The sequence below is a fragment of the Carlito syrichta genome, unplaced genomic scaffold, assembly GCF_000164805.1.
Source record: "Carlito syrichta isolate Samal-C Ts95f unplaced genomic scaffold, Tarsius_syrichta-2.0.1 Scaffold303682, whole genome shotgun sequence".
Lineage (NCBI taxonomy): Eukaryota > Metazoa > Chordata > Mammalia > Primates > Tarsiidae > Carlito > Carlito syrichta.
In genome coordinates, this window is record NW_007247778.1 from 56,603 (window position 1) to 77,966 (window position 21,364).

General features: G+C 42.8%; 1 protein-coding gene across 1 annotated transcript in view; it reads right to left on the reverse strand.

The window, feature by feature from the left end:
• RORA (RAR related orphan receptor A) overlaps positions 1-21,364 on the reverse strand; it is a 96,411-nt gene that overhangs the window by 5,074 nt on the left and 69,973 nt on the right. Inside the window, exons 3-7 of the mRNA XM_008059060.2 lie at positions 13,555-13,696; positions 10,521-10,916; positions 4,172-4,293; positions 2,460-2,592; positions 1,683-1,790 (exon numbers count right to left, since the gene is read on the reverse strand). Coding sequence (XP_008057251.1) covers positions 1,683-1,790; positions 2,460-2,592; positions 4,172-4,293; positions 10,521-10,916; positions 13,555-13,696 — 901 coding nt within the window. The remainder of the gene's footprint in view (positions 1-1,682; positions 1,791-2,459; positions 2,593-4,171; positions 4,294-10,520; positions 10,917-13,554; positions 13,697-21,364) is intronic.

A 21,364-nucleotide genomic window follows, 5' to 3' on the forward strand; every position in this document is an offset into this window, starting at 1 on the left:
CCATAATACTATATGAAAGGGATGGGCAGTAGTGGGATATAATGGGGTGGGGGGGAGCACATAACACGCAATAAAGGTACATGATCTCAACTCCAGGCAAAGTGGGGACCAAAGGGAGGCCCAAACTTTACGTGTATGATGTCCACTTGTATACCTAATCCTAAATTGTACCCCACATCTTTGAAATAAATATATATATATAATAAAACTTGATTCTAATGTGTATAGTTTTCATGTTTCAAGTCAAACAAGTCTCCTAATAAAAAATGTTAACAAATGACACATTCTGGTGGCAAAACTAACACAACGATTTACCAAACTGAAAACATGGGACGTGAAAGTCCCCTAAAATAATAATCCAATACCCCCAAAACTGGTTACGTTTGGTGTGTATTCTTTCAGATTTGTATATCATACATATATATATATATATATATATATATATATATATAAATGACAATGGACTATCCATATATATGGATATATATATATATATCATGTAGCTTTTTTTTTTTTTGAGGTAGGGTCTCACTCTGATGCCCAGGTTGGAGTGCAGTGGCATGATCACATCTTACCATGGCCTCCAACTCTTAAGGTTCAAGTGATCCTCCTGTGTCAGCCTCCAGAGTAACTGGGGCTACAGGTACGTGCCACCATGCTTGGCTATGTTTTTATTTTGTGTAGAAATGAGGTCTTGCTGTGTTGCGCAGGTTGGTCTTGACCACTTGGGCTCAAGTGATCCTTCAGCCTCTGCCTCCCAAAGTGCTGGGATTTTAGGCCTGAGCCACTGTGCCCAACTGTCATGTAACTTAAAAAAATCATTTATAGCCAGGCGTGGCAGCTCAAGTCTATAATCCCAGTACTTTGGGAGGCTGAGGTAAGAGGATTGCCTGAGCCCAGGGGTTTGAGACCAGCCTGGGCAACTTGGTGAGACCTCATCTCTACAATATATCAAAATATTAGCCAGGCATGGTAGTGCATGCCTGTAGTTCTGGCTACTTGGAAGGTTGAGGCAGAAGAATCACCTGAGCCCAGCAGGTGGATGCTGGGGTGGCTATGAGCATGCCACCGCTCTCCAGCCTGGGTGACAGAGTGAGACTCTGACTCAAAAAAAAAAAAAAAAAGGAAAATCATTTAACAAGATATCTTGGACACCTTTCCATTCTTCTTAGTGACTATATTCTACTTTATTTAAATTATAGAAATTCAAAATCATTTCTAAATTATATGTCATAGCTTCGCTTAGCTAGACTTCTATTTCTTTGATTGCTGCATTTCATTCTCATTAATGGTTAAGGTTTGAGGGGCATGGGAGGGCAGATTTTTTTGCTCTTTGCTGACTTTAATGTATCAAACTGCATCCTCTAAGTTATCTGAATAATATATTCCCCACAAATCTTATTTCTTAAGATCTGGAACTGGAAGGACACGTGAAATAAATCCCTTTGATTACCAACTAGGCAAAAGGAAACACCAGATCTTCATGTGTAACATAGACAAAAACCTTTTGAGCTGTGTGACTTTTTTTTTATAGTGACTCACTAGAAAGTAAAATCGGTATAAGATCTTTAATTTTTGTTTCCATATAACCAGTTTCCATTTTGTCTAATCAGAGCTTTCACCCGCCCACATATTTTCCAGGGGCCCTGACTTAAAGGCAAGGCACCTTGCTATTTCCTTACCTAAGGACTTGAAGACGTCAGGGCTAGCATACTTCCCATCAAAGTACACGGTGTTGTTCTGAGAGTCAAAGGCACGGCACATTCTGAGAAACACCACCTCGAGAGAACCTGAGCAGGGCAGAAACAGGTGGGGTCATGTGATGGCAGTGAGTTTATGTCTAAGGTATCGCATAGAGACTCCTGTCTGAGACAGCTCAGCGGGTGTCGCAGGCAGTTTAGCTAGTGAGATTCTTAGTCACGTCCGCTTTCTATCCAAAAGGGCAGCGTTTTCTACTAGAATTAAAGACTGTCGTGCTGGCACTGAGGCTAAGTCCTATCTAACGCAAGTGAGGATTGATTGACAAGTTATTTCCTTACACTCCTCTACCTTGCAACATACAGTCTCCAAGTTGCTAGGAAAAACACTGATTCATATTTATTAAAACAAACAATCCAGGACAAGAATGTCTTTCTGAGCTCCACAGCATACTTCCTAAAGGACATCGTTAATTCCAGCAGACCCAGAGCGTAGAAACAAACACAGGTGATGGTAAAATCTGGGAAAGCAGATGTCCTGCAAATTAATCTTTTCACCCAGAAGAGAAACAAAATGGGAGGAATGTTTCCTGAATAGATCCCCAAAACCGCTAAAAAGAGCTCTGTCTCTGCTAAGAAAAACCTGAGCTATTATCACTGGAGAAAAACTGTTCCCGACACCTTCCTTACCAAGCATTTCTTTAATAAGCGGGAGAAAGCAGGTTAGGAAGAGATCTCAAAATTCACTCGCAATGCACATACCTGCTTTTAGAAGCACAATTTGATCATTTTGACACAGTTCCATAAATCCATCAATGCGTTTGGCAAACTCCACAACATACTGTATCGCTTCTGTAATTTTGATGGCACACAATTGCCACATCACCTCCCGCTGCTGTTAAAGAGAGAAACGCATTAACATACACCAGGAAGATGTTGTGCTGTGCAGCAGAAGCTGGAAAAAAAGAGTCACGAAAGCAAAGCGGGCACTGCTGTAGCCCTGGGCCACAAAGAGTAGCAAAGGAAGATATTCTTTTAAATTATTATTTTGCCTTGGGAAACTTAACACCACTTAACTTGGGGCAAGGAGGAAAAGGGGGGGGGGTTCAATTACATTTATTGTATACCTACTATGAGGCAGGTGCTTTATGACATCCTTGTCTTAATTCATTTTCATAAGAATGTTTTCCTGTTTTCCAGAAATGAACGCTGAGGCTCACAGAAGTTTCCCAGCTAAGTACATTTAGGAGCTAGGATTCAAATCCCAGTATCTCTGATTCTGACATCCCTTTTCTTTCTTTTTTTTCTTTGAGTTGGAGTCTCACTCTGTTGCCCAGACTGGAGTGCAGTGGCCGTTCCCGGCCACCGCAGCCTCGACCTGCTGGGCTCCGGTGATCCTTCCGCCTCAGCCTTCCAAGTAGCTGGAATTACAGGTGTGCACAACCACACCCGGCTAATTTTTTTGATTTATGGTAGAGATAAGGTCTCATCAAGTTGCCCAGGCGGGTCTCGAACCCACAGGCTCAGGCAATTTACTCACCTCAGCCTCCCAGAGCGCAGGATTACAGGCTGAGCCACCGAGCCCGGCTGACAGCCCTTTTCATGGGCCCTGCTACTTCTTACTGTTTTCTTCCTTCTCCTCTGTGGCTTTGGCTGCTAGCATTACCAGCTGCCTCAATGGCAGACAGAGTGATGGGTTGCCATTCTCCAACACGTCCTGTTCAATTCCTCTGATGGACTCACTTTCCAATTCAGTTACAGTGACCTGGATCTATGGTGCTGCTACCTTGCTTTCCCAGTCTTAGTTTAAGACCGCGTCAACCAACATGATGGGGGGAAGAAACGCTGAATCCAGAGCTGGGAGTCAAGGATGGGTTCTGACGTTTTACTCTCCAGCCACATTCCTAGGGATGTTAGTTTCCTCACATGTAAAATGAAGAGGAGGATTCGCTCAGATAATCTTGTTGAATGAGTGTTTTACAGAGGAAGGCATGGAGCAGCACTGGGCCAGGCTCAGGGTTAGATGGGAGTTGTGATCACAGCTTTTACACTTAAAAAAAACCAAACAAACTCTTTAAACTCCTTCTTGGTAACCTCTGGAAACATGAGGCTGAGGTTATTTTCCATCAACTTCCAGACCTTAAAAGTCTTTCACTATGCTATCAGGACAAATCTCAATTAATTTAGGCTCTTGGAAGCTGCTTAATCTAGTTCCCTGTGGACAAATGACAGGAGATATGGGTATATGCTTGTCATGCACCATCTAGCTATTGCTAGAACTTCACATGCTGGCATCTCAGTAACATGGCAAAGCTTCAAGTACACGTGTGGCTGGAAGAAAGATTTTGAAGCAAATCTGATATCTGAGAAAGACATAATCACTCTCTGGTCTGCTTGAACGTTTGACCACATCTCTAGAACCAACACCCTTCCCAATGTCGCCTCCATCCTAGGAAAAATTCCTCAGATTGTACCTTGTTTTGATAGTTCTCAATCTCTTCCTGCAGAAAGGTCTGCCACGTTATCTGCTGGAGCTCTTCTCTCAAGTATTGGCAGGTTTCCAGATGTGATTTAGATATATTCTGCGCAAGGTGTTCTGAGGAGAAAACAGGAGATCATATACACGAAAAGCCAAGTTCTTCTTTGGACAATCAGTGGCTTGATATTTGCTTTAAAAAGTAATATGTACAAAGCAATGTGCTGAACCAGTTTTGATGATCTTTACCATTTAAACAAGCAAGCTGAAACTATTCTGTATTTGGGAACATGAGGCTGGAGATCAGAAATTTTGCAAAGCCAACATTTGAAGATAAGTCTTTGTGACTTCAGAGACTCTCCTGGCTTTGACCTTATTCAGTGCCTTGATACCAGTGTCTAGAAATAAACAAGTATTGACCTAGATAGGTATGGGACATGACTGCTATGGCTTCTTGGCATTTTTATGACACATCTGTCATATACATTGACCTAAGAAGGATTCTTCTTATTCCTGAAAAACTAGGAAGTAATATTCTTTTATGATAACAACTATGCTTTTCTTTTTCTTTCAGATTGGAAAATATAGTTTATTTAGAAAGTAAGTTAGAGAAAGAAAGGAGAATCACCTCCCCAAGGTAGGGGAGGGGTCCAAAGTCAAGAAAACATGGCGGTCATAGCTCAAAGAGCACTTAGCCTGGCCAGTGCTCAACAAAACAATGGCTGCATTTCTTTGGTTTTCCATTCAGATGGCAGAATAAACATTACCCAGGGCCTATCATAGGACTATGCACTGTGTAGTTGTTAAGAGAGACTCTGGAGTTAGGCTGTTTGGGTCTACACCTCAGCTCTGCTAATTACTAGCTGTGTAAGTACTTAGTAACTTGGGCATGTTACTAAACCTCTTTGTGCTTTGGTCGCCTCATTTGTAAACTGAAGAAAACAGTGCCTATTTCGTAGGGCTGCTGGGAGAATTAAATGAGTTGAGCACTTAGAACAGGGAGGATTATATAGCATGTACCACAAAAACATTAGTTGTTATTACACTTGAGTCTATGAGGTTTGACGATATTACATAAATAGATGCCAAAAAAAGCTTTCTCTAGGAATTTATAATCTGGTGAACATGTATGAAAACACTGAAAAGATCATTGAAGACATAAGATGATAAAATTTAAAGTGGAATTACAACAGAAGAGACAGAAACAAATAATAGCTGCCATCAGAAAAGGAAGACATAAATGTTGAATTAATGGAGAAGGATGCCTCATGGCAGAAGAGGAACATTTGTGTTGGACCCTGAAGGATGGGTAGGACTGGTAGGCAGAGCTCAGTGGTGTCAAGAGGTAGGCCATCTCCACATAGGAGGGATGGTAATGAAGGAACAAATACGGCCTTTCGAGGGGGAAGGCAGATATGATGGAGCAGCAGTGTCAAACAGAAATGTGGGTAGGTAAGTGTCCCAATCCCAAAGGATCTTGAAAGTGAGGACAGAGTTGTTTTTTTTTTTTGAGTTGGAATCTCACTCTGTCACCCAGGCTGGAGTGCAGTGGCATGCTGCTCACAGCCACCACAGCCTTGACCTGCTGGGCTCAAGTGACCCTTCCGCCTCAGCCTTCCAAGTAGCTGGAACTACAGGCATGTGCCACCAGGATCCGCTAATTTTTTGATTTTTTGTAGAGATGAGGTCACGCATGTTGCTCAGGCTAGTCTTGAACCTGTGGGCTCTGGCAATCCTCTCACCTCAGCCTCCCAAAGTGCTGGGATTATAGGCGTGAGTCATAGCGCCTGGCCAAGGACTGAGTTTGGACTTGATGTAACAAAAATAATTAGCAGGATTCTGGGGGGACCTGGGGAAATAGGACAAGCAGTTTTGTGATTGGTGGACTGCAGCACAGAGAGGCTGGAGCAGGAGAAACAAACAGAGGACAGCTGGGAGCTAGATGTGAGGGACTGAGCACCTGGAGTGGGTTGGTAACAATTGTTCTGAAAGGGAAGAGTGATTAAGGAATCGACATGATTCTGTGAATATGTAACCATACCCCAAAACGATCCCTCACCCGGTATCTTGGATATACAAAGTAGGCAAGCCATTTAGAAGACTGGTGATGGATGAGACTTGGCAGCATGAGTGAGAGTGTCAATTTGTTTGGAAATTTGTTACTGCTTTAGTCAAACAGAAGCAGACTTGTTTGTGTGAAAACAGAGCAGGTTCACCTAAATGGAGCTTGAAACCAGAATCTCCTTAGAGACACTGAAACATAATAAAGCCGAACAGCCCTACTTGGCAACACGCAGATCCCAAAGACAGTATAAATAAATAAGAGAAAAAATAAAACAACAAAAGAAAAAAAAGGAAAGAAAGGAACAGAGAATAAGAGGGAAAAGCCAGTAAACGACGTGTCTTAGAGTCAATGATGCTTGTGAAGAGGGTCAAGACAAAAAGACAAAAGTAAGGTGGGGTCAAAAATGAGAAAATAAATGCATGAATGAGGCGGTGAACTGTGTCCTATAGAAAGAGCTCTTACCATGCAAGATAGTGTCTAGAATGTGACCCAACTTTTGCAGATATGACACAAGTGACGAAAATGAAGCGTGTTCACAGGGAAGCAGGGGCTGTGCTGTGAGGTGGACAATGGGAAGAGGCTCACATCATTTTGCTCCAGCCTGCGCTTCTTTTCCAGTTAATAAGTTAGTCAATGTATGGTTGTCTCACCTTGCCCTAAAAACTGTTGCCACTTTGCCCTACCTAATTAGAGCAGCCAATATGTGAGACAGTGACCCATGCAATGCATGTCGTCGACCAGGAGAGGGAGGTATTTGCATTCACACCAAGTGCTCACCGACTGCCTTTGATTCCAATTCACAGTGGATTTGGCAAATGTGAGATTTTAGACACTTGGCTATTTTAAAAACGCTATTGCAGCGAGGGAGAATATGGTCAGGCTGAATAAGAGTTGAGAATTTCGGCGTGGTCTCTTGGAGAAACACCCTGGCATAGTGACATGCCTTGGAACTAGGAGTCAGGAGACCTAGTTTCAGGCCTGAGCTCAGCAGACAGCTACCTCGCTGTGTGTCTAGGGCAAGTCAGTTCACCTCCTCAACCATGACTGCTTCCTCAGTACAACCAACGTCTAGATTCTTTTGGAGGGAAATCCTAGCTTCTGAGTTAGGCACACAGTTTCATAGCGGGAAGGAACAGTAGACACCATTTGGTCCCCTCTCCTTGCACAAATAATAACATTAATAATGATGACATTAGCATTTATGTAGCCTTTACTGGGTACCAGACCCACATAATTTACATCTATTCTGAATGTATGTATTTCCTCACTTAAGTCTCAGATCAACCCCGGGAGGAAGGTACTAGTATTCTCTCCATTTTACAGATGAGGAAACTGAGCTACAGGAAGTTAAGTGACTTCTTTGAGGTGTCACAGTTGGCAAGTGGCAGAGGTATGATGCAGACACAGATAATTTGGCTCCAGAGTCTGTGCTCTTAACTTGTATGTTCTGAAGAGAGACTGTCGCTTAAAGAGGTTAAGTGACATACTGCGCTGTACAACTAACTGCAAGGCTAGGACCACAATCCCTCTAAGCTGATTTCTTGTCTCGTGCTTTGCCTGATATAGCAATTGTTTCTCCTGCATGAAGCTTTGGTGCTCAATTACAGTAACGAATGCAATCAGTGCTTTCAAAAACAATGGCCCTGGGTTGCTTATCTGGAAAGTGTAATTCAGGTACAAATGGTAAACCAAGGGCACAATTCCCTAGCTAAATACGAAGACATATTTTTCCACTAAAAGTAATGGGTTGCAGACGCTATTAGTGAAAGAGAGAACAGAACTTAGAACATGTTACTTTACTATTCAGTTTCCTATTGTACAATCGGTGTCATTTGTTTAAAATCTGATGACAGAGGTCAGCCTAAAATGAAATCAAGAGTCTTAGTCAAAAAGGTAGCAGGACTTACGCCCCAAAGGAAATAGGAGGGACATGTAGTTGACTTTGAAGCAGCAGCAGCAAGATGTGGGCCACGTTTCTGCCACTCTTAGTTCCCCAGGCTACTTTACACGGGATAGAAAATTAGCGCCCAGTTACATCCTTGCCAGACAAATTCTAGTTCAGTTTTGGGTTTGAGACCCCTCCTAGTGATGAGTGAATTGAGTTCATCCTGGAAAATGCCTCAGCATTGTGAAAAATTCCCAGTGTAAAAGAATGTAGCAGAAGGATAAAGGTGTGGGCTCCCAGAAGGCCATGGATGAGGAAGTGACCTGCCTGGGAGCCTCAGGGAATCAGCCCAGTCACCAGGTATTGGGTGCGCTTTTAGCCAGAGTGCCACGTTCAAGGGTAACCTTTTGCCTATGGCCTGCGGATCTATTTCAGGAATGAGCCTTTGACAAGCCGACAGGCCAGATTCACTAGTATTTATGGCAAGGTGGAAGCAAACCTAAAGTGAGACAGGTCATTTTTCATGGTATCATGACTGCTTTCAATCAAATCCTTATTCATATCTGAAAATTTTACTTTCATTACAGTTCTGCTTAAGGTTCAGCCAGCCAAGATTTTATGACAAAAAAATGGAAGGTTTTTGTTCTAGTTCAAGAAAAAAAAAAATCAAACCTACCCCTGCTCAGCTTGGCTTCTGGTTCAGAGGTTTCTCTGTTAATCAAAAGAGCTGCGATACACCTTTAATGCTGTTCAGTGGTTACAGACCAGGCTTAAAATGTCCCTGCTCTTGAGGATTTAAATTTAGACCCATAAAGAGATGCTTGTGTAAAAACCGTAAAGAACATTCAATTTGTTCTATTTGGAGAAAGATTTTACTGGAAATATAAATTTTCACCTAAAAGATGCTTTATGAGGGATAGAGGTAGAGAAACCATCTAAAGAACACAGCCATTATTTCTGTGAACTGAGGATTTCTGTGCTCGAGTCAGAACCTGCTGGTTCTTTTCCATCTGAAGTCTTCATTCTCTCCTCGTGTTAACTTAGTCATCTCCACAGCAACTAATTGAAATATCCCAAAGGATTATAACCTTGTGTGAAAAATCACAGGAGGAGCAGATCAAATTTGAAAACTACAAAGGCGCGTATCAAAGTTTCTCTAATAATAGTGCTGTACTTAAAAATCGATTAAATATAGCAGAGGATGTTAAACGCAACTTCCTTCAAGTGGCAAGTTTTCCATTGTCTGTGTTATCAACATTTCTAGGTCACCTCTCCTAAAAAGCTGCAACATCCCAGCAATAAGGAGATGACAGTTTTTTTTTTTTTTTTTTTTGGCATGGCGAGCCTTCTATGAAATACATCAATTTTGTCACCAATACCCATCATCAAAGCATTTTGGCAAGTAAAGAAGCTAATTTCTGTTGAAAATTTGTAGTATACATCAAAGTTGCAAAACTTAGATTCCTACAGAGGCTGTGAAGATGATATAAATGGGAGTAGTGGGTCTATCAAAAGGTGTAAGCCTCTGGCTGGTGCCCAATGGCTGTTGACATTCACAAATGCTGGCCCAGTGTAAATAGAGCATTTTTCCCCCTCCTGCAAGAAGCTGAAACAATCTGAACTTTTCGATATAATTGTCCAAGTTTAAGTACTAGCAACTTATTCAACAATTTTGAAACTCTGCACTGGTCAAAGAAAAATGCATTTTAAAGGTCAGGTTAATTTGTGGACTGCCATTTTTGTCACCTTAGGTATAGCATGATACGTAGACTATAACTAGAGCAAATAACTAATGAGGTTAATGTGGTTGTTCCCTACGCTTACAGTTTTCTGCAGAATTTAAAAACTGCTTGTGGCCAGGTATGGTGTCTCATACCTGTAATCCTAGTACTTTGGGAGGAGGTGAGAGGATTGCCTGAGACCAGGACTTCAAGACCAGCCTGGGCAACATGGTGAGACCTTGTCTCCACCATAGATCAAAAACATTAGCTAGGCATAGTGGTGTGTGCTTATAATCCCGGCTACTTAGAAGGCTGAGGTGGAAAGATAGCCTGAGCCCAGGAGGTCAAGGCTGTGGTAGCCATGATCATGCCATTGTACTCCAACCTGGGTAACAGAGTGAGACTCTGACTCAAAAAAAGAAAGAAAGAAAAAAAAAAAGATGGCTGATTTCATTGTGCCCCATTCCCAATGCTGAGAGGTCAATACACTTTTTGGATGTCCCACGGGAAACAGTGGACAGTCAAAAGCAAGGGGGCAGGGTGGACTATGACACGGCCCTCATGGTAAAGGTGAATTGCATCATTTTAATAACATAGCTCACTAGAGGAAAGTCAAGCACAGCCCTCCGACTTCAAAGAGCACGAGTGGAGCATCGCAGAAGAAACATGCCATTACCTAGTTCTGCCATGGACACCGTTGGGGAAGTCTCGCCATTGGTGAATGAACAGTAAGGAAAGAAGCCGGATGCTGGTGCGTAGTCACATATTGGTTCTGGCTTGATGCCATTGATATCAAGACCTGACTGGTCTGGGGAAGGCTGTATGTCCAGGTAGAAACTGCTGACAGCAGAGTCTGCCTTGCTCCCCTCGGGGGTGTGCCCGTCAATGTAGTTGCTGAGGTCTTCATGAAGTTCCGTCAGCCCGTTGGCCGAGATGTTGTAGGTGGGCGTCAGGGGCTCGGCCTCTCCTGGCTGCTGTTGGTGGTCGCGCTGCTGCTGTTGCATCCGGTGTTTCTGTACTTCAGCATACAAGCTGTCTCTTTGCTTTTTCGACATTCGGCCAAATTTTACAGCTGGAAGAAAAAAGCCAAACCACACCCTGTACAATGTGCTTTTCACCAGTCTCCTCTCTCGTGTGCGGCGGGGGTCTCCTTGGAAGTCTCAGACAATCTCAGTCCAAGACCCCATGACCAAAAAATAGCAACAGAATCCAGAGGTGAAAACAGTCCCACCCCACCCAGGCTCTCTCCCTCCCCCAAACATCCATCCCCAAAACTAATGTTTCTGAAACAGACCCAAGACGGGCAGGAGAGGCCTAGAGAGATACCACCTCTCTTTTCCTGCTGTCACATCCCCCGGGCTCACTGCATCACACGAGTACATAACTTAACGAGCCTGCTCACTCTCCCCTGTGCTGCTGGCCCAGACCACCTCCTTCTCATCCAGCATTCAGAGGAAGGCGCAGAGATGCACACTCTCATAGGACTCACGGAGGCCTAAGCAGGGGCGCCTCAACGTTCATTCAGCTCCCTGTTCTGAACACTCCAAAGAGGTTCTTCCTGATCAAACGGCCAAATCTGGGGCTTCACTGGGAGGCCTGCATAGACTGGATGAGGTCTTTGTAGTTCCCTGAGTTACATCTGAGTCTTCCTGACCTCAGAAGCCCCTTCCTCCACTCATGGGTCATGGCAGCCCCTGTGAAACCCTTGGGCCCATTTTGAAACGACACTTTCTGCCGTTCTCATTTGGCTTCCAGCGAAGAGAGCATCGGGATCTGGAAAGGGCAAACACGGTAAAAGATCCCTGTTGGGCGGATTTGTGTTCGCAATGCTTCTTCTTGGGACGTGTCCCTATATTTAGAATGGAGCAATGACCAAAGTAACTTTTCAGTTCATTCCAGAACCTCAAATGATTTCTCATAAAACACCAAGATACTTGGAAAAAAAAACCAAAAAAAACCCTATGACTTTCTGGCCTGAATTCCCCGCTAACTCATTTATTTCTCAGTTAGACTCTGTATTTCCAGATAAAGCCTTTGCTGGAGGGACTCCGTTTTCTCAAGTGATTGAGGTTAAATTTGTACCAGGTGGGATGGATGAATTCATCCCACTGACAATTATCATAGTTACACGAGTCTGGGGCAGGAGATAGGACAGGCAGACATGAGGTTGGGAACCAATGCCACCACACTGGCCAGCGGATGGAGTCTTTTCCTGCCAAGAAGAACATGCTGTCCTTGTGCACAGAGGAAACAAATGAGCTGGAATACTGGTCATTTTCGGTTTCCACGACTCAGATAACAAATTTGGGTGGGGCTGGTTAGACAGTAGTCGGGCTGATGTGGGCTCTGGATTCCAGACTCACAATTTCATAAGCCCTAACATTCCCTCTGCACCTACAACAACTCATGCTATTTCTTGTATGCAAAATTTCCAGAAGGCATGAAACAAGACACTTAATTTTGGGGGGAAATAAAAAATACAAAGCAAAATTCTAGGACACCCAAGGGCAGTAATATCTACAGGTGAAACTCAAGCAGCAGAGACTCTGTCATTGAGTTCACTTTTGCCTTAATATGAATAACAGTCAATGTATCATCCTGTAAGTTAAGTAAAAGAACCAGCTCTTGAGGAAATGCACACGCAACTTGAAATTTTAACTTACAAGTTCATAATAAATATACCTAACTTTGTTAGTTTAGCACCATCGGAAGACGAAATCTGCAGCGTTGCAGGCCACAGGAACTTCTGAGACTATAGTATAAATCCTGTGATTTGTATTTTCTGATAACAAAAGCTTCACTTTTGCAGCGGTGCACAGGGGGCCTCTTAGAACACACGGGGAGAAAAGCGAACTTATGCGTGGGCGCATCCACGGGCCCTGAGACATCTGATTATGGGGAAGGTGGGCTTTTGGAAAGCCTGTCCCGCATTCTGAAGTACTTTTCCACAAGTTGAAACTCCATTGGAGGAGACATTTTCCTTCAAAGGGCTCTCTTAAGACAGCCAGCGGGTATATTTGGAAAAATCCTTAAAATGGACCTGCTGTGCTTTCTGCCCAGTTTCCACATTTAAGCATGACTGTCTTGAAATCTGGTGCTGATTATTCAGTGCACTTAAGATAGGTTTCCAGGAAGATCTTGGAATGTTTTGTAGTTGAATGGTAGTTGGTCCCTAGTCCATAAAATAGCCTCTTTTAATGAAAAGAACATTTGACCCTGAGCCATATTTTGCACTATTTTCACACATTTTGTATGTACAAATATTTGACTTTGGCATATGATTCAGAATACCCAGTTAGCCTAAAAGTTCTTTCATCCCAACCTCCCATGAATGTACTCATGCAAAGCAAGTAAAAGTAGTTCTGGTTTGCGTTTCCTATGGGGAGAAATGCCTATAGAAGGTATATTTATCAAGGCCCTCAGATGACACTTACCTTCAATCAATCCACCCACCTGCCATGGCTGAACTATCAAAAATCTGAAGGCGTTCAGACCCCGTGACACCTCTCCTCTGCCCCACCCCACCCATTAACCAGTCAACTGATTCTAATGGAGGAAGCCACCACTGGGAATTCCACAAAGTTGCCAGAGGAGGAGTCTGGGGGCATTGAGGAGGATGCAGTGGGAGTGTATTTTGGCAGATCTGGGCCCAGGTTTTGGAAGGCACTCTCAACACCCTGTGCTACTGTACTCAAGCTGTGAGCGCTCACCGTCTCGGGACATCCCTACGGCAAGGCATTTCTGTAGTCGACAGTGTTGGCAGCGGTTTCTACTGGTTCGATCAATCAAACAGTTCTTCTGACGAGGACAGGAGTAGGTGGCATTGCTTTGCTGACTTCTCCTGAAAAAGCCCTGTGATTCAGTTATGAAATATAAAACAGGTTAGTGTCGGTCTGAGCGGTATGACAGTCATGGCAGTATACTAAACACTGAGTGGCATTAATATTTAATGGAGAATTAAACTTGTAGCAGAATCATCCAGGAGACTATTAATGAAATTAAAGTCACTTCTTTTTCCTTGAGTAAAATTGATCCCCAGAGCCTCATCCTCTGTCCCTTACATATGCAAAACTTTCCTTAACTTCAACAGACAGTTGCCTATGTGAGAGTCACAGGGTCAGGTCCTGTGCTTAGCTTCTGATGATCAAGAGCAATGGAACCACACAAAGGGACTTACTTTTAACCTTTATCTCCAATATATTTTATTTTATTTTAATTTTTTTATGAGATGAGGTCTCACTATGTTGCTCAGGCTAGAATGGAACTCCTGGGCTCAAGCAATCCTCCTGCCTCGGCCTTCAAAAGCCAAGGGATTACAGGTGTGAGCCAGCCACCAGGCCCAGCCCTCCAAAATATTTTCCATAAAAAATAAACACAAAGCACTTCTCTGGAATGTCCAGAGTTAAGGAAAAATGCAGCCACACCATAACGCAGGGTGCTGTGATCCTGGTGCACTGTGGTCCTTTCTATCAGTTCACGTAAATCCATGGCCCTTCAGTTATTTTTCACTCCCCAAATCCAAATCTGCCATGAGCAATTAGATGACACTTGTCATCACGTGTCAAGTGCTTTTTGGACATGAGAAAGTGTACTAAGATATATAAGGAGCTACTGTTTTTGTTTGCTAACTTCTGGAATTGGATTCTTAGCTCATTAAATTTCAGTGTCTACTCTTAAAACTGCAAGTTTTCCTCTTCCACTGTGTTTTAGCAGCAACCCACTAGCTTTCCTATGTTTTTTTTTCATTATCATTTAGTTGAAAATATGTTCTAATTTTCAATAGTTTTTTTTCTTTAATCCATATGTGATTTAGAAGCATGTTTCTTAATTTCCAAATGTATAGGAGCTTTTGGTTGCCTTTTTATTGTTGACTTATCTTTCAGTGATTTTGCAAATTAGGGATGTATGTGGAAGAAAAATAAGGTAAGTACAAGGGGGGGACCCCCAAAAACCTGGAATTTATTTATAAAAGATTGTATATTTATTATTGCCTGTTTAAACTTCAATCACCATTAAAGTACTCTCCATTTGGTGACATACACCCATCAAGATGTTTTTTCCACTGCTCAAAACAGTTTTGGAACTTGTCGATTTTGATGTCTTTTAGTGCTTCTGCCCTTTCTTGTTTCACCTCTTCTGCATGGCAAAATGTTTCCCTTTGAAGATTTTTCTTTTTTTCATCCAGAGAAATAAAAAAAAAGTTGCTTGGGGTGAGATTGGGTGACAAGGGAGGACGAGGCATGGGGTTCATGCTGTTTTTGACCCAAAACTGCTGAACACTCAATGCGGTGTGGACAGGTGTGCTGCTTGTGAATCACACATCATGAAATGGCAAATGCATTGAAAGAATTTTTTTTAAAAAATCACCAAAGCCCAACACAGCCTCTCACAACAATGCTGGCTGGTTCACTGATGTCAATGGGTTCCTCGAACACTCACCTAGCAGGGGAAGCCGGTGCTCCAAGGGACCTGCCCTCCAAAAGATAATTCTGGTTTTTTGGGAGGGGAGGTTCCCCTTGCAGATTCATTTCTATGAAGCAGAGTTATGAAAGGTACAAAAGAGAATTTTGTCTTCAAAGCTTTATTGGTGAGAACAGATTTCACCCCAACAAAAAGGAGACTAGAGGAAAGGGGAGAGGCAAAATCCCAAAGAACTAACAGTGGCAGCAGGCAGACTGGCGAGGGCACTCCCCACCGAGAGATTTTTCTGGAGGCCAATTTGCAGTTGTATCAAAATCATTAAAAACAAGCCTATTCACTGACCCAGCAATAACCTTTTAAGAAATACACCTTAAAGGAATATTAAGAATGGTACAATTATTTTCCTGTAAGTTCTTCACAGCACTATCTGTAATACAGAAAAAAATTGGAAAGACTCCAAATGTCCACTGTGAAATTAATCTTGTATACTCATACAATGGAATTTAGCATTCACCACTAAAAATGGTATTTCATAAATATAATTATTGATATAAAAGGTGATCAAATGTGCCACCAAATTTTTTAAAAGTAGCTACAGAATTAAGTAGAGTATAATCCAATTTTGGAAGAAAAGGCTGCATGTTTAATAGAGAAGGAACTTTAGAAAATTATGTCCCAAATTGTTGGCTGTGGTTGGTGGGGCCAATTAGATTTTAATTTTCTTTTCCCGCTTGTTGATCTGTAATTTTTGACTTCTTGTACAATATGCAGGTAGAAAGGTATGTGAGCTACTTGAGAAGAACTAGCCAGTCCATCCGCCTTCTTTTGTGATGGCTGGGCCTTTGTGGACCAAGTTGATGTATATGATGACCTCAGTTTGCAGTTATTTACTTTGGAAATCTCACCTGGGATGGGACAGGGCAGGACCTTGATTTTTCACCCCCTCTCGCTTTCTGCCAAGCTGCTTGCTAACCGCGACACGGCCAGGGCTAGGGGTCTAGAGTCTCAGAGTGTCTCCCTGTGGTACTTTGAGTCTTCCCTAGATCAAATCTGGTCTCTTCTGTGAAGCAATCTCTCTCTTCTCAAAATATCTAAAGCGGTGGGTTTTTTGATTGTCTGTGTATTTTTCCCCTGTGAAGAGGAAGTGAGAAGAACTAAAGCTTTCTTTGGGCTTAATGGAGAGAATTCAAGAAAATATAAATTGGCCACAGAGGCAGATAATCCTTAGAAAAAGACGCCAAGAGGTCAGGTGGCCCAGTGCTCATTTTCCTCCGAGACGCATAATCTCTGTCAAAGCGGAAAGGTGTTTATCTCTTTCTCGAGACTCTCTCACCATTCACACCCTCCGTGTCTGCCATCACAGTGGGTGTCTGAGATCAGGCATTTGTTTTTTCTTTCCTTTAGCTGGAGCTGAATTTTGTTTGCTTCACATCAAGCCTGTTAGAGTTCGTTGTATGATCACTGAGTGTAGAGAAGGGGTGATCTCTTTTTTTTCTTGAAATGGAGCCAGTACTTGAGGGCTGCCGGGCCATCTCCTAGACATCTCTTCTGCAGACCAAACCCCATCCTCCCAGCATGGCACCTTTCTAGACTCTTTTCCACTCTGTGTATTTCTTGTCAGGATCCTCTCCAATGCCTTCACTTCTTTCGAAAGTCTGATAGCTCAACTAGATTCAGCTCAAGGACGATTGTTGGGTCATTAATGAAAAGGATGAGGTTTTAGTGTTCACATGCTAATCGAAGTTAATTTCAAACCACCACAAATATTGTTCGACTGTTTTCACAGAAGTCATATATAACCATCGGTTTGCTGTGCTATAAGGGAACTTTTGAGAGGGCATGAGGATGATGATGATAGATTATCAATCTTAGCCCAGTTAAGTGGCTCGCACCTATAAACCCAGCACTTTGGGAGGCTGAGGCAGAAGGATTGATTGAGCCCAGGAGTTTGAGACCAGCCTTGGCAACATAGCAAGACCTTGTCTTTACAAAAAAAAAGAAAGATCAGCTGGGTGTGGTGGCACACACCTGTAGTCCCAGCTACTCAGGAGGCTGAGGCAGAAGGATTGCTTGAGCCCAGGAGTTTGAGGCTACAGTAAGCTGTGATTGTGCCATTGCCCAGACTAGGTGACAGAGTGAGACCCCAGCTCAAAAAAAAAAAAAAGATCAATCTTAATGAGTGCATGTATTAATTATATGTTTTATTTCTTTATTGTATTTCTTTTGTTGATGCTGTGGCATCTTGGGGCCTTGCACTCTGGAGGGACTGCCCTTTGGAGCTAGCTCATGTCGACTGACAGAAAGCCAGGAGCCTGCCTCTCAATACAAACTGACCCCAGTCAGAGTGCACAGCCTAACCACTTCCTTATCAGGTTAATTCTTCCAGCTATCATTCCCCTGCCTCAGTCACCCCAGGGGCAGGTACCAGACAACTTGGGCAGCCCCTCTGCCCAGGACCTCTATAATGACTCAAACTAGCCCATCCTACGCCTGCCTACCTCACCATGCATTCCCACCTGCCTTAACCACACTACAGGCTCCTGCCTGTGTTACCCCCGCACTCCCTCTGCCTCCTGACACAGGAGTCAGTGCTTCCTCTGGCCCCCTGAGTGGTGTGGCATGACCCTGTGTATTGTTATAATTGTCCTGTCTTATTAGTTATTCTTGTTAGTTTCTTACTGTACCTAATTTATAAATTGAACTGTTTCATAGTTGTATATGTAGAGCAGAAATCATAGTATAGATATATAATTCAGTATCCTATCTGTGGTTTTAGGCATCCACTGGGGGTCTTGAATCCCCGAAGATAACGGTGGATTGCCATATGACAAACTTCTTCCGTCATGAAAGTCGGTTCCCTATCTGTGTCTTATAATGCCTGATTACAACAAATCTCAGATACCAAGAACCCTTTTCCCATTGAACCAGAGGATACTTGCTGGTGGTGCGTGAGGCTGCAGCTTTTCCCCGAGATCAAAACAAAACAAAAAAATAGAGAGAATTACAAAATATAGTCATTCTCTTTCTCTCTCTCTTTTAAAGTAATTATCATTAGGATTATAGACAAGTTCTGTTTAGAAATAACTCCAAGAACAGTTTTCATATTTTATTTTCACGTTGAAAACCAGTTAGATTTGCTTCAGCCTCAAAGAGCATGTTTATGCAAAATTAAATGAACGTGGCAGCGGGCTGCTGCACTTTAAAAAACAAATCTAAACTGGAGAAGGGTTTCCACTATGTACCAGGCACTCTGGGCTTCATGTGGATGACGACATTTCATTTTAACATGGGCAACATGATGCGGATACTATCACTTTCCGGGGTTTAGAGAGGCACAGTGACTTGCTCAGCGTCCCATCTCTAGCACAGGTAGAGGCAGGATATGAATTCACGAAGTTTAAGTCCAGAACACACACTGTTAGCCTTTTTGCTTTTCTGCTTTCCTTGTGTATCAAAAATAATTCTTCCTTGGTTATTCTCATAGAGGGAAATCATTAAATTAGGCAATGCAAAACTACATATAAGACATTAATAAAGTAGCAGGACTGATGTACTCTGAGAACAGTGTTTCCCTTCCCATTAGCCCCTTTAGCGGACCTTGGTTGCCACTGCCCAGATATTTCCCCAAATCCCCTTCAGCAGCTGCCTCCCAGTCTGGGCTGGGAGGCACACAAGAAAGCCGGAATCATGATTCCAGAATTTTCCTTCACTTCTGATCAGAAGTATTATGTCCCCTGTGCTTCACCTTACTTGTTTCTAAATCACTTTAGCTCATTTAAAAAACAAATGCACAAACAACACACCTTGCTTCAGGGGCCCAGAGTCACTATCAGTAAAGATGTCTGGGTATGCCATGAACTGCCAGGCTAGTTCAGGTGCACTGCGGCTGGAACTCATGCCTGCTTCCATGCTGTTTACTTGGAAGAGGACTGCACTTAGGCATTTCAGTTTTGAGAGCTCAGGGAAAGCAAATGCGCAGATACACCTTATTTACCACATCACTTATGGCTTATCTGTGTCAGTTGAGCAAATGCCTGTTAGAAAGTTCTGGGAGTGGCATAGCTAAGAACCAAAAGAGGGATCTTTCTTTTACACTAAGTCAACAGAGTCATGTCCACAAGGAATCTCCTCAAATATCAGATGAGAAGGGTCAAGTGGGGTTATAAGGCAGGAGCTGAGAAGGGATAGACAGGGTAGGCCTCCATGACTGAGACACTGAACTTTACGTTGAAGAAAAGAATGAGGGTTGGAGCTTCGTCTTTTTAAAAACCTCTTTTTTTCAACATTCCTTGGGGATTTCTCAAAGTTTTAAGCATTGGGGAAATTAAACTGATAAAATATTAAGCGTTAAAGAATGCATAAGGGGGAGAAGGATTAGAAGAGAGAAGGAAGAAGAGAAGTATAGAGTATGGTAGGCACGCTTCCACCTAAAGCAGAAAACAAGAAGTAGATCTGGCCTGACTGGGGAGCAATCCTGGAAAAGAACTGAGAAAAGAGTGAGCTGAAGAGACTCAGGTTGGGAGTCTGAGGCCACACAGAGAGTAGGGGCAGCCCAAGTGAGGGTATCCCATTTTGAGTGGAAACGAGGACGTGTGTTTTTGGGGAAAAAAAGTACTGAAGTGGTGAGCTAGACAGGAGAGATATCAAGTATATACTTTTGCAGTTTTATTTCTAAAAGATCACCTAATGAATGACTTCTTTGGCTTTCCTAAAAGTTCACTTTGTATGGATGTCAAAATATATGGTGATGCACAATAGCAAACATGGTGGCAGGTGGGCTTGCGCAGAGCCGCCATGATGAACTTCAGGGAGCACCCACTTAGCGTCTGTGGCCCACTACCACCACCCAGTGGCAGTGTGTTCACATGCAGCTACTACAAACAGAAACAGGAGAAAACACATCGGCCTTGAGCAGGGAAAGCAGTGGAGAGATGATCAGCTCAGGAAGTTCTCAAACAGATGGTACCTCAGAATCACCCATGGAACTTTTGAAAAATACCCCTTAAATCTATTAAACCCGAACTTTTGGGAATGTGGTCCAGGCATATACGGTCGTTTGAACAATACGATATGGCCATTTTTGCAGGAAAAAAATGTCAATTTTGTAAGGTAAATATTTAAACAAAGCTCCCTGAAGACTCTGTCTTCCTCTTGTTAAGGATTGGAGCTCCACTAAGTTTTCTGATTTTGCATGTAACAAAAATGAAGCTTAGAATGTTAAACTGTTGTTTGAGGCCCGAAGGCTGGTAGATGTCAGTGCTGGGACTCGAAGTCCAGTGCCCCATCACTTGCGTATCTCTTCTTCAGTGCTGGAGTAACAAAACTGATGTCACATTATTTTGATTCCCTGACATACAGAGTCTCCACACTCCACCTTTTGTTTCAGTCACCACTGCCTCAAAGACATCTCTCTAGCACTTTCTCCCTCATTTTACCCAGCCTTTCAGGGCACATTTCACTGAGTTTTATTTCTGAGATCTGCCTTACAATTCCCCGGGAAATTCTGCTCCCTAATACTTTAACAACAACACTATGGCTGTAGACTAGGAGTGTGTTCACCTCCCCACTAGATTGCAGCCTTCCAGGACGGGGACAGAGGCCATGGAGTTTAGGAGAAGGTGACAAGAATTGAATGCCAAAAATTTCAGGAAGTTGACTGTTAAATTCAGGTTTTAAATCTACTTGTGATTAAAAATTAACTAGTACATATCGGACATAAAGAAAATGAACGATTCTGTTCTTATTTCGCTACCGTCTATGTTATTTGGGCTATTTACATCCTTTCTCTCTGACAGTGGGAACACTCATGCTGGGCACATTCCTCCCCCACTGTATCCCACAAGATGGCATGCTGGGTAGCCTGAAAACGGCCATTTGGGGGAGTATTTACACCACAGAAATGGGCAGATGTTACACATCAGGGCTTGATTTGTTGTTTTGCTTATTGTCTAGATTTAAAAAGTGATGAAGAAAATGATGATAATACAGATTAAACTTAAAGTGACATCACATCGATAGACATCCATTGTAAGTAGCACACAAAAAGGGAGAAAGTATTCTTCTAGAATTCGAGAACTATTGACTGATTTGGCAAAGAAG